This window comes from Hemiscyllium ocellatum, chromosome 31, assembly GCF_020745735.1.
Source record: "Hemiscyllium ocellatum isolate sHemOce1 chromosome 31, sHemOce1.pat.X.cur, whole genome shotgun sequence".
Classification (NCBI taxonomy): Eukaryota; Metazoa; Chordata; class Chondrichthyes; order Orectolobiformes; family Hemiscylliidae; genus Hemiscyllium; species Hemiscyllium ocellatum.
The window spans coordinates 15,527,606-15,541,248 of record NC_083431.1 but is presented as its reverse complement, the minus strand read 5'-3'; the positions used below and the strand labels follow the sequence as shown (position 1 = coordinate 15,541,248).

Here is a 13,643-nt window from a genome sequence, read left to right as displayed (position 1 = left end):
TCCCCTTTTCAAAATATCATCCTCCTTGTTTTCATGCTATAGCATTCAGCTGTTTCTTAAGTGAATTCAGGTCACGCTGACTGGAATGTATTCACCATGTACTATCAATCATGCCACTGCAGTTACCTCGATGCACGGGGTGTGACAGCATTTCCGATTCCCTCTCTATTACAAAAAATCTCTGTCTAATTCACTGTACGTAGTGGACTCAGGTGATCCATCCAACCTAACTAGATATTTCAGCTACAGGACATCTCTACAGGTGTTCCTCAGGGGAGTGTCCTAGGCCCAACCATCTTCAGTTGCTTCATCAATGGCCTTCCCTTCATCATTATGTAGGAAGTGGGAATGCTCACTGATAATTGCATAATGTTCAGCACCATTCGCGACTCCTCAGATATTGAAGTAGTCTGTGCCCAAATTTAGTAAGACCTGGAAAATATTCAGGTCTGGTTGACAAGTGGCAAGGAACACTCACGCCATATGAATGCCAGGCAATGACCATCTCTAACAAAGAGGGAATCTAACCATCACTCTTTGATATTCAATGGCATTACCATCACTGAATCCCCAATATAAATATCCTGGGGGTTACCATTAACCTGAAACTGAACAGGATTAGTCATAGGAGAAAGTGAGGACTGCAGATGCTGCAGATCAGAGTTGAAAAATGTGTTGCTGAAGAAGGGCTTATGCCTGAAACGTCGATTCTCCTGCTCCTTTGATGCTGCCTGACCTGCTGCGCTTTTCCAGCAGGATTAGTCATATAAATATAGTGGCTTAAGGAGCAGTTCAGTGGCTAGGAATTGAGTAACTCACCTCCTGACTTCCCAAAACCTGTTCACCATCTACAAACCACAAGTCGGGAGTGTGATGGAATACTCCCCAATTGCCTGGATAATTGCAGTTCCAACATCACGTCCACAGCTTGACACCATCCAGCACAAAGCAACCTGCTTGATTGGCACCACATGCACAAACATCCATTCCCTCCATAATGATACTCAGTACTAGGTTCATGTACCAGGTACATGGTGCACTGTAGAAATTCACTAAGGCTCCTCAGGCAACGTTTTCCAAACACATGACCACCACCATCCAGGAGGGAAAAAGCAGCAAATACATGGGAACACCCCCACCTGCAAGTTCCCCTCCAAAACACTCACCATCCTGATTTGGAAATATATCGCTGTTCCTTTAGTGTCAATGGGTCAAAATCCTGGAATTCCTTTCAGAATGTAATTGTGGGTCAACCTACACCAAATGGACTGCAGCACAAGGAGGCAGAACACCACCATCTTTCCAAGAGCAATTAGGGATTGGCAATAAATGCTGACCCACCCACATCCCATAAATGAATGAAGAAAGACATTATAAATACAAGTACCCTCTAATTCTGTTCTCAGGCCACGTGACAGTCACCTACATGGCTGGAGGCTGGGAAGAAGAGGGAGTGCGAGAAGCCTTCATTCAATTTTTCCCACCTCCAATACTGTACAGGGATTTGGCCTCACTTCAACTTAGAGTGGCACCGTGCAGCTCAGATCAGAAACACAACAAGGTCATTCAGGGGAGTTGAATGATCATCATCTCAAACTGTGGGGCTGCTCATTGCATTGCTGATTATAAATGATAGGGAAAGCAATGTCACTTTTACCATCAGCTATATAGCTACATCCTTTTATGTTAATAAACTTGATAACCATCCAAATGTATTTCGTCAGGAAAATGAGACACCATTTGTTGGCTGACAATAATACATCAGACAGTTTATGAAGTTTGCACTGAATTATTAATTCAGAGGAGCTTCAGTGTCACCTGTAGGCATTGGAATACCAGCTACAAATTCTTTGTGTATGATACAAATAAAAAAGGTAATATTTAATTATCCTCTCCACAAAATGACCTGCAAATCACAATCTCGTGATGACTATTGCATTGAAGTGGATTTGCACTGATACTTTGCCAGAGCAGGCAGATTTTACTTTGGAGTCAAGATAATTGCTAGCAAAATTCCTTGGGCTTTCTCCCGATCTGGTAAAAGCCACAGGCTTAAAAGGTGGAGGAAAGGGCAAGAAACATTCCTAGCTAGAGCTTGGCAGGCCATTTCGACCATGGGAGTATCACAAAGAAGTCAGGTTCTCTACACAACACTGGATAGGAATGAGGAAGAGAAATCCAACAACAACTTACACTTATAAAGCAAGTTTGAAAGAACTGCTGAAGCTTAAATCAGAAATGAAAACAGAAGTTGCAGGTCTGGCAGCAGCCATAGAGAGAAATCAGAGTGGGTGGCACAGTGGTTAGCACTGCTGCCTCACAGCGCTAGAGACCCAGGTTCAATTCCTTCCTCAGGTGACTGACGGTGTCGGGTTTGCACATTCTCCCTGGGTCTGTGTGGGTTTCCTCCCACAGTCCAAAAATGTGCAGGTTAGGTCCATGCTAAATTGCCCATAGTGTTAGGGGAATGTGTCTGGGTGGGTTGTGCATCGGCAGGTTGGTATGGACTTGTTGGGCCACACTGTAAGTAATCTAATCTTAACATTCTGGATCCAGTGACCCTCAAAACTATTCTGAGTGCATTTCTGAGGAAGGGTCACTGGACCTGAAACGTTAATTCTCTCCACAGATACTGCCAGACCTGCTGAGTTTTTCCAGCAATTTCTGTTTTTGCTACGCTTATATAGTACCTCCAATGTGATACTCATAGAGTCATAGAGAATAACAGCACGGAACGTGATAAAGAAATTCAAGAAACTTCACAGCAGAGTCATTCTAAAACAGAATATGACACCCAGCCACTCAAACAGAAGGCAAATCTTGCTCAACGGTCCGAGGTGTGCTTTAAAGACAGAAACAAATGTAGAGAGGTGGCAACATTTAAGGGGAGAATTTCTGGGCCACCGATGATGGAGAGATTAGATTTGGGGATATACAGAGGACAGAGTTAAATGAAAGCAGAATGTTGTGAGATTGGAAGATGGCCACAGAGATAGCGAGGGGCAGATATTTTTTAATGAATCTGTCCAAATACTTAAAGTCACACCTCTGGAACAGGTGGGACTTGAACCCAGAGCTCCTGGCTCAGAGGTAGGGACACTACCACCACACTCCAGAAGAAGGGTGTGGGCCGGGGTTAAGACTTATTTTAAGCCAGGAATACTGAGGCCAAGTTCAGCTCTTTCAATCAATGAAACAAAACGAAGATCTGAAACAAGAACAGTAATTGCTGGAGAGACTCAGCAAGTCTAGCAACACCAGTGGGGAGAAATTGGAGTTAATGCATCCAATCCAGGGACTGCTGAGTTTTTCCAGCATTTCTGTTTTATTTCCGATCAGTTTACCGGTGATTTACTTATCCATGCTATTTAACTCATATGATCTGCCTGTATTGCTCGCTTTTCACTGTGCCTCGGCACACGTGACAATAAATTCAATATCCAACCTCCAGCCAATCGGTTTTTTATAAACAGTTCTCTTCTCTTTGACTCACTGGCGGGGGGGGACATTTAACTAGCGCCTGACACTTAGCAAAACAGAGACCTGCTACAGCAGCCGGGTCACTGTACCCTCATGACTTTTATCAGTGTGTTCCTCTCCCAGCCTCTGATGCTGCTGCACAGTACACAGATGGTTGATGTCTCTTTTAAAACGACCGGGAGAAAAGGTATTGGAAAGAGAGAGAGAGAAAGCAAGAAAAAGGGCAAACCAGTCACAACTTAAGAATAACACTCACCATCCGAAACCCCCAAATGAAACGCTTCGCTTTCTTCGGAACATTGTTGCAGGACGTCAGTTCAGTTCAGTGCAGAGTGTGTTTGACAGACAGCGTGAGTGTGTATAAAGCTTTAATTCAGTCAAACCGTGCTGGTCGTCTGACGTGATGTACAACCAAGCTTCCAATTATTCACCGCTTGAACCAATCAAGCAGGAAATCTATTTGCACCACTTCCTGCAACTTTCTGTATAAGTCGCTTCGCTGTGTCAAAAATTAAAATCAGCTTTGCTTATATTTTGTTTTGGTTTCCCACAGCCTGGGTAGGCGGGGCTCAACTGGCTTCAGCACTGGGTGTTAAAACAAGAGAAAAGCCCCATCAGTTCCTCCATTCTCATTTAAATTCACACGCAAAAGAAAGAAACTCAAATACAAAAAACCCCACATTTTCCTTTGATCAGAGTAATCAAGAAAAGCTCCTTTGTATTGTGGTGTTGGTCGATTTTAAAAGTTGAATGTACTGCAACGCTTTCTTCTGACACCATGCAACGACTGTGACTAAACTTGGACGTTCAAGAAAACAGAGGGGAAAAAAGAAAGAAACTTTGGGATGTTTTATTCATATTTGCCTCAAAAACAATCAACGATGACATGGGGCAAAGCTGTTTCCTTTTCCCCGCGGCGACAGGACAAGCTTATCTTTTATTTCACCTCAAACCTTGGGACTATAGCTTACAATGTGGGCCTTATCAGGCCGTGAGGGTATATACAGTAAGTACATATGCTCGGCTTTCAGCATCATCACTGAAAATGTGTTGCTGGAAAAGCGCAGCAGGTCAGGCAGCATCCAAGGAGCAGGAGAATCGACGTTTCCGGCATAAGCCCTTCATCAGGAATGAGGAAAGTGTGCCAAGCAGGCTAAGATAAAAGGTAGGGAGGAGGGACTTGGGGAAGGGGCGTTGGAAATGCCATAGGTGGAAGGAGGTCAAGGTGAGGGTGATAGGCTGAAGTGGGGTTGGGGGCGGAGAGGTCAGGAAAAAGATTGTAGGTTAGGAAGGCGATGCTGAGTTCGAGCGATTTGACTGAGACAAGGTGGGGGGAGGGGAAATGAGGAAACTGGAGAAATCTGAGATCATCCCTTGTGGTTGGAGGGTTCCCAGGGGGAAGATGAGGCACTCTTCCTCCAGCTGTCGTGTTGCTATGGTCTGGCGATGGAGGAGTCCAAGGACCTGCATGTCCTTGGTGGAGTGGGAGGGGGAGTTGAAGTGTTGAGCCACGGGGCAGTTGGGTTGGTTGGTGTGGGTGTCCCAGAGGTGTTCTCTGAAACGTTCTGCAAGTAGGCGGCCTGTCTCCCCAATATAGAGGAGGCCACATCGGGTGCAGCGGATGCAGTAAATGATGTGTGTGGAGGTGCAGGTGAATTTGTGGCGGATATGGAAGGATCCCTTGGGGCCTTGGAGGGAAGTAAGGGGGGAGGTGTGGGTGCAAGTTTTGCATTTCTTGCGGTTGCAGGGGAAGGTGCGGGGAGTGGAGGTTGGGTTGGTGGGGGGTGTGGACCTGACGAGGGAGTTACAGAAGGAGTGGTCTTTTCAGAATGCTGATGGGGAGGGGAGGGAAATATATCTCTGGTGGTGGGGTCCGTTTGGAGGTGGCGGAAATGACGACGGATGATATGATGTATATGGAGGTTGGTGGAGTGGTAGGTGAGGACCAGTGGGGTTCTGTCCTGGTGGCGATTGGAGGGGTGAGGCTCAAGGGCAGAGGAGCGGTAAGTGGACGAGATGTGGTGGAGGGCATCGTCGATCACGTCTGGGGGAAAATTGTGGTCTTTGAAGAAGGAGGCCATCTGGGTTGTACGGTATTGGAATTGGTCCTCCTGCGAGCAGATACGGTGGAGACGAAGGAATTAGGAATATGGGATGGCGTTTTTACAGAGGGAAGGGTGGGAGGAGGTGTAGTCTAGGTAGCTGTGGGAGTCGGTTGGTTTATAGTAATGTCCATGTTGATTCAGTCACTCGAGAAAATCCAGGTAAATTTGAGGTCAGGGTGGAAGGTGTTGGTAAAGTGGATGAACTGTTCAACCTCCTCGTGGGAGCACGAGGCAGCGCCGATACAGTCATCAATGTAGCGGAGGAAAAGGTGGGGGTGGTGCCAGTGTACCTGCGGAAGTTGGACTGTTCCACATATCCTATGAAGAGGCAGGCATAGTTGGGGCCCATGCGGGTGCCCATGGCTACTCCTTTGGTTTAGAGGAAGTGGGAGGATTGGAAAGAGAAGTTGTTCAGAGTGAGGACCAGTTCAGTCAGTCGAAGGAGAGTGTCAGTGGAAGGGTACTGGTTGGTACAGCGGGAAAGGAAGAAGTGGAGGGCTTTGAGTCCTTCGTGATGGGGGATGGAGGTGTACAGGGACTGGATGTCCATGGTGAAGATAAGACGTTGGGGACCGGGGAAGCGAAAATCATGGAGGAGGTGGAGGACGTGGGTGGTATCCCGAACGTAGGTGGGGAGTTCTTGGACTAAGGGGGACAGGACCGTGTCGAGGTATGCAGAGATGAGGTCAGTGGGGCAGGAGCAGGCTGAGACAACGGGTTGGCCGGGGCAGTCAGGTTTGTGAATTTTGGGCAGGAAGTAGAAACGGGCGGTGCGGGGTTGTGGGACTATGAGGTTGGAGGTGATGGATGGGAGATCCCCTGAGGTGTTGAGGTTATGGATGGTCTGGGAGATGATGGTTTGGTGGTGGGAGGTGGGGTTATGGTCAAGGGGGCAGTAGGAGGAGGTGTTCGCGAGCTGGCGTTTAGCGTCAGCGGTGTAAAGGTCAGTGCGCCAAACTACTACCACGCCTCCCTTGTCTGCCGGTTTGATAGTGAGGTTGAGGTTGGAACGGAGGGAGTGGAGGCTGCACGTTCCGAGGGTGAGAGGTTGGAGTGGGTGAGAGGGGTGGACAGGTTGAGGCGGTTATTTTCAGCATCATTGTCAATGTTGCCTTCCACCAGTGACGGTAGTGAAGTGTTACAGTTCACTGGGATCCCACTGGCTTTGGCAACATGTCCTCACAACATAAGACTTTATGATGTAGAGACAGAAATAGGCGATTCAGCTCATCGAGTTTGCTAGGTCATTCAATGAAATCATGGCTGTTCTGATAAATCTCAACTCCACTTTCCTGCCTTTTCCCAGAAAGTCTGATTCCCTTCCTGTTTAATAATCTGTCTATCTCAGTCTTAAATGTACTTAATGATCCAGCATCCACAGCACACAGTGGTAAAGATTTCTACAAATTCACTGCCCTTTGAGAGAAGGAATTTCTCCTCGTCTCTGTCTTAAATGTGTAACCCCTTATCCTGAGATGATGCCCTCTGGTTCTAGACTCTCCCACAAGGGGAAACCATCTTTCCCCATCTACACTGTCAAGTCCTCTAAGAATCTTATATGTTTCAATAAGGTCCTCTGTCATTCTTCTAGATTAGAGAGTTTTGAGAAGATTTGTAATTCAGATTGAGATTCTGGTTTTGGTTTTTGGATGTTTTGTCACCAAAATGATGTCACCACAGGAAATGACATCACAAACCCAAGGCAACCTAAACACATAAATAGAAAGTGGGCCATGCCACCAGTGCTTTATCTGGAGGCTCACTGATGATGTTACCTAGTATGGTGACGAAACATCTGAAAACAAACCTTCCAGCTCTGCGAGCAAACCTACACCCAATTCTTCTATATTCCAACATGCCCAATCCATTCAACCTCTCCTCCTAAATCAAGCTTCCCTTACCTGGTATCAGTTTCAGATGCCATTATATCTTTCCTCAGGTAAGGGGCCCATCATTGTTCCCTGTATAGTACCTGTGGTCAGACTAGCAGCTTGTAAAGTTTTAGCAAAATCTCCCCACTTTTATGCTCCATTTTCTTTGAAATAGCCAACATTCCCTTTGCCATACCTATATCCAATGAACTTGAATGTTTGCTTTTCATGAATTGTGTACGAGGACTCCCTAATCCCTCTACTCTGTACATTTCTGCAGTCTTTCTCTATTTGAATAACATTCAGCTCCTCTATTCTTCATGCAAAAGTGCATAATTTCACATCGTCCCACATTATATTCCATTGGGCAAGCTTTTGCCTTCTCACTTAACCTGTCTGTCCCCCTGCAGATGCAATGTCTGCAGTGTCCTGTAACATTCATGTTGCAATTGGGAGCTCTAGATAGTGATGGTAGAGGCACTAATGCTCTTCTAACCACACGGCTCACCATGAATCTCTCCCATCCCCCATTGCAGTGTGTTGGAAAGGTTTGCAGGTTCATATGCAATCTGTTTGGCCGTGTAATGAACACAACTTCCATTGCCATCAAGTCCCAGGTGAATCTGCAGTGTCTGGCTCAAAGGCTTAGGGGCTACCCACTGCATCACAAGACCCACACTCAATATCAAAGGTGCCCTGAAGTACAGCATATGTCTGCCAAACCCACAACATCCATCACCAAGAAGAACATGGGCAACAGATGCATGGGCTCACCCCCCAACTTCTAGTTCGCCTCCAAATACTCATCATCCTGACTTGGAATGACATTGCCATTCATTCACTGTTGCTGTGTCAAAATCCCGAGAACTCCCTTCCCAACAGCATAGTGGCTATCCCTAAACACAGCAGTTCAAGAAGGCAGCTCACCACAACCCTCCCATGGGCAATTAGGGTTGGGCAACAAATGGTGGTCTAGCCAGTGACACCCACATTCTGAGAATGAATAAAAATAACATCGATAAGAGATGGAGCTTTATCTAATCTTGAAAACAGGGCAGCCAATTTCTCTTTAACTCCAAACAAAATTAATGTATTTATTTCCTCCTCCATTCCAACAGGTATAACGCTCTACATAGGCTGTGACTCTAATCCCTAGCATGTAGACTGATGGGCAGTCAAATTGAAGGATTTATACTGATGAGGGGGTTTGATAGGATTGTTCTGGAAAGCACCTTCCCCTTGTGGGGAAGTCCAAAGCTAAGGGTCATACATCTGATTGTAACTAGAAAATCCAATTCTGGATTCAGAAGAAAGTTGTTTTCCCAGAGTGTTACTGACCACCAAACGAAATGGTTTAAAAGAATAGCATAGATGCATTCCAGGGAGAGCCAGATAAATACATAAAGGACAAAATAATCAAAGGATATTTTGAGACGACAAAATTTCGGAAGATGGGGAAGGGCTAATTTGGACCAGTTGGGCTAGATAGTCTATTTCTGTGCTGAACATGTTAAATAATCTGTCATACATCATGCTTTGACCACAGGACAGACAGAGGATGATAACATTCTACTTTTAATCTCTATTGAAATTATTTTAATCTAAAGTTTAATGCCATGCAACTGAGGCAAGGCTGGTACAGTCATGTGCTACATGAGCCCTTCAGCGTACTCTGCCATTGTGTTGTTAAGTGTGGATTGCTCTCATGTATCAAAACTTTAAAGGCTTTAAGATTTTACAATCTAGACATTTTTCTTTTGGCACTGTTTAAATTCGCTTTTTTGTAAATTCTGGTTTTGTATTTTGTATTTTAAGCTGGCACCAGAAAATGGCAACCTTCTACATTTTTCACTATACTCCTGTATTTCTGTACGTCAGTAGAGTCCTAGAGTCATAGAGATGTACAGCATAGAAACAGATCCTTCGGTCCAACCCATCCATGCTGACCAGATATCCCAACCCAATCGAGTCCCACATGCCAGCACCCAGCCCATATCCCTCCAAACCCTTCCTATTCATATACCCATCCAAATGCCTCTTAAATGTTGCAATTGTACCAGCCTCCACCACATCCTCTGGCAGCTCATTCCATACAAGCCCCACCCTCTGTGAGAAAAAGTTGTCCCTTAGGTCTCTTTTATATCTTTCCCCTCTCACCCTAAACCTATGCCCTCTAGTCACATGTGACAATAACATTTAATCCCAAAATAAACTGGAAAGATAATAACTGATTTGCTTCATGAATTACCAACTTACCTGTTCATTTCTGTGTCCCCTATTTTGAAGCTATTGACATTCACTCTTGGGCTATAACTTCCTAGACAAGTTGGCAGAATGACCAATAATACTGTCTCTTCAAATAAAAGCAAAATATTAGGGATGCTGGACAACGAGGATCCTGGAGAACTAGTCTGGCAGCATTTTTGGAGAGAGAAACTGAGTCAGCGTTTCAAGTCCAGTATGACGTCTTGAGAACAGAACAAGTCTGAACAGGTCATACCAGATTCTAAACATTAATTCTGTTTCTTTCGCTACAGATGCTGCCAGACCTGCTGAGCTTCTCCAACATTTTCTGCTTTTAATTTTCCAAGCCTTTGGCAGGGATCAACTTTGTTGCATAATCCTAGCTGTGCCTATTTTTGTCCTCATTGAATATCCAGACATCTATTTTCCACTGTGAAAGTTACATGGGAACACTGACTGCTTTTCCTTTCCCCCAGTCAACCCCAGCTTACATTACCTAACTTGACATAGAGTCATAGAGTCACACAGTATGGAACCAGACCCTTTGGTCCATCCAGTCCTTACTGACCATAATTCCAAACTAAAATATTTGGTTATTTTCTACACAATTCCCACGTTCTGACCTGCTTTTGTAGCTACAGTATTTACATGGTAGGCCTACTTAAGTTTCTGGTCAGTACTAACCTCCAGGGCGAAGATAGTGGGGGTAATTAATGATTGTAATACAATTGACTGTTAAGAGATGGTTAGACTTTCTCTGGTTGGAGATGGTTAATGCTTGGTACATCTGAGGCACAAATGTTGCTTGCAAGGTAAGGAAGTATTCCTATTGGACATAGGGCTTCCTTTTCAAACTCTGTAGAGTGGGGATGATTGGAGAAACTGCAGAAGGGTTCCAAATGGAAATTGTGCAATGGAAGAAAATACAGAATTGATTTTTCTGGTTTTAAACCTCAGTCAAGAAGCCCACATTATTGGGATTTTACCTATAACCCATAATTACACTCTAAGTAACTCAGCTTTTCAGCTTCATTCACATCTGATAGCTTTACATATATTTCCATGCCATATGACTTTATGGCTATGATTTATTCTTGAGGCTTGTCACTATACAGTTTAATGAGAAGTGTGATGTGCAACTATGAAATCCACCATGAGTAAGCCTTAAATTAGATTGAAGTTTTTAATGAGATGAACTGTCTAGTGGCATTATCGCTGGACTGTTAATCCAGACCCCAGATCTGGGGACCTGGGTTTGAATCCTGCCATGTTAGATGGTGAAAGTTGAATTCAATAAAAATCTTGAATTAAGAACAAAAATAGAACTTGATGGAAAAGCTCAGCAGGTCTGACAGCATCTGTGGAGAGTTCAGAGTTAACGCTTCAGGTTGAGTGACCCTTTCTCAGAGCTCCGAACTCAGTTCTCTCGACCTGAAATGTTAACTCTGGTTTCTCTTTACAGATGCTGCCAGACCTGCTGAGCTTTTACACCAACTTCTGTTTATGTCTCTGATTTACAGCATCCACAGTTCTTCTGGTTTTCACCTGAAATTAAGAATCTCATGATGACCACGAGTTGATTGTCAGAAAACCCACCTGGTTCACTAATGCCCTTTCGGAATCTGCCATCCTTACCTGATCCGTCCTGCATGTGACTCCAAAAATGTGACTTTTAACTGTGATAATTAAAGATGGCCAACAAATGCTGGCCTAACCAGTGACACCGACATAAAGGAAAAAAATAAGTAAAGGACAGGATAGGGGACATTAATCTGCCTTAACCACTGTTTGATTCACCTTCCAAATACAAGCCTTGTTACTTGGATAGTAAGTAAACAGTAAATATATAGTGCTTCATGTTTCCTTGTTTCACTCTCCCCCATTGTCAGCTACATTACATACAGATTATACCATGCAGCCTGCTTACAAACCGTACAGAGCACAATTGGATTGCATTTCTAATGTTCAAATGAGATCAAGAGTCCAGAATCTGTGATAACCAGATTTTAACTACACCAATCCAGTAACTCTAACAGTGGATTGTTTCCAATTCTTTTCTATGTTTTCTATACTGCAGTAGAAGTTGCACTGAAAAAGTCATAGCTTTTATTGGAAGTACTGGAATCTACCCTGAATCTACACAGATCTACACAACTCTCCAAGGATCTGGAGTTTCTAAAAATACAGCTTCATCTCCGAGACACTGCAAACACTGGAGAAAAAAAAACTTTTATAGTCATTGGAAAAAGCATTTCTCTCCCTCTCTCCAGTTACTTATTGACTTTTTTTGTTGTAACAGGAAACTTCTCCCAGTCTGAGAGTACGAGAGAGGCTTATAAAATGAACTTGGAGGTTCTCTTTGCAAAGATGTGGATTTGAGTAAATCCTGCCATTGCAAAATCCCATATTTTGTGCTTTCTCTTGAAGTGAGGGAAGATGGGAATTTCAACCCCATTCTTTCAGTTATTTGTTAAAGACACAATTGCAATTCTCAAGCTCCAATAAAACAAAATAAACTGTAACACAGAACAAATTTCTAAGTTTAAAGTTGTTGTGTATGATTAAAAAAAAGAATCAAGGCTACAGTTGCATTAAAGTCTATCTGATGATGTCACACTATATTTAATATTAATTGTACCTATTATTACCACATAATAAAATATTCTTATGAGAGACATGTCCCTCTTCTTGTTAAGACTCTCTAATGGTTAATTCTCTACCACCCATCAATGCACATGTTATTAGAAGCAATATAGAAAGGATTGATAGCAGTCACATAGCCCAAGTACAAGTTGACAGTATATAGTACAAATTTGGAAAATATTATCTGTAAACATAGATCTTATCAAGCGGAATGGCCTCTTTCTGTGCAGTAACCAAACTTTAATACTACATTTTTGTGTAATTTAATTCCAAGTTTTTTAAAAATTAGCCGATAATACTATTTTAACTCCTAAATTTCAATTTTGATGTGTCCTTTGCATTTGTTTAATCAAAAAAGATGGTTGAATTATTAGGAGTGCTAAGTAGTTTGCTTTTCTATTGCTGGTATTGTCCCACAACATCCTTCTACCATCTCATTATATTGCTCAGTGCAGCTAATGCATATCAGCAAGAAAACAATGAAGCTAATTAAAATGAGAGCCATACTCTTTAATAGAAACTGCCATCTGTTTGGCACAGTGCACTGGCAGCAACTCAAGGTTTTGCTGACATTCATGAACCACTTGAACTTTTCTCTCACAGTCTAACACTTCACCAAATCAGCATCCTTGAATTACTGTCTGTAGTTTTCTGGATCTATGCACTAGACGATCTGTACTGAAGCAAAACAAAGCATATCCTGTGTGATGTTAGAACATCGTTGCTTTGAATACGTTCTCTGAATTCGGTGGAAGCCATCAAATTATTTGGACTTTGAATATGGGTTATTTGTGGGCAAATGTTGTCTTGGGGTCAGTTCTAAAAGAGCAATTGAACTTAATACCACTTTCCAACTCTTGGTTAGAATCCTGTACATTATGGCCCTTCAAGAGCACACCTTACAGAGCAAGTCCTTGTTGAACACACCGACCATTTCAGTCCCTACTGCTTACTCAAGGAGTCCATATCCCCACTTTCTTCTGGATGAAAAGGTTTGCCCCTCAAGTCCTTTCTCATCCTTTAACTAATAACTTCAATTCTATCTAAGCTCTTGCCCAGTTGGCTGAAGTGCTGGTTTGCGATGCAGAAAGACACCAACAGCATATGTTCAATTGCTGTATTGGCTAAGGTCATCAGGAAAGCCCTGCTTTGTTAACCTTATCCCTTGCCTGATGCACTGTGACACTCAGGCTAAATCACTGCCAGTCATCTCTCTCTCTCTATTGAGAAAGCAGCATACGGTCATAGAATCATAGAAATATCCAGCATGGAAACAAATCCTTCAGTTCAACCAGGTACC

General features: G+C 43.5%; 1 protein-coding gene across 5 annotated transcripts in view; it reads right to left on the bottom strand.

The window, feature by feature from the left end:
- rap1gap2a (RAP1 GTPase activating protein 2a) overlaps positions 1 to 13,643 on the bottom strand; it is a 354,141-nt gene that overhangs the window by 301,413 nt on the left and 39,085 nt on the right. For 4 of the 5 annotated variants that reach the window (XM_060848305.1, XM_060848306.1, XM_060848309.1 and 1 more), the window contains exon 1: positions 3,737 to 3,882. The exons of the other annotated variant lie outside the window; for it this stretch is intronic. In XM_060848305.1, the coding sequence (XP_060704288.1) occupies positions 3,737 to 3,780 (44 nt within the window). In that variant the 5' untranslated portion in view covers positions 3,781 to 3,882. Of the gene's footprint in view, positions 1 to 3,736; positions 3,883 to 13,643 lie in introns of those variants that run through there. 5 annotated transcript variants of the gene reach the window in all.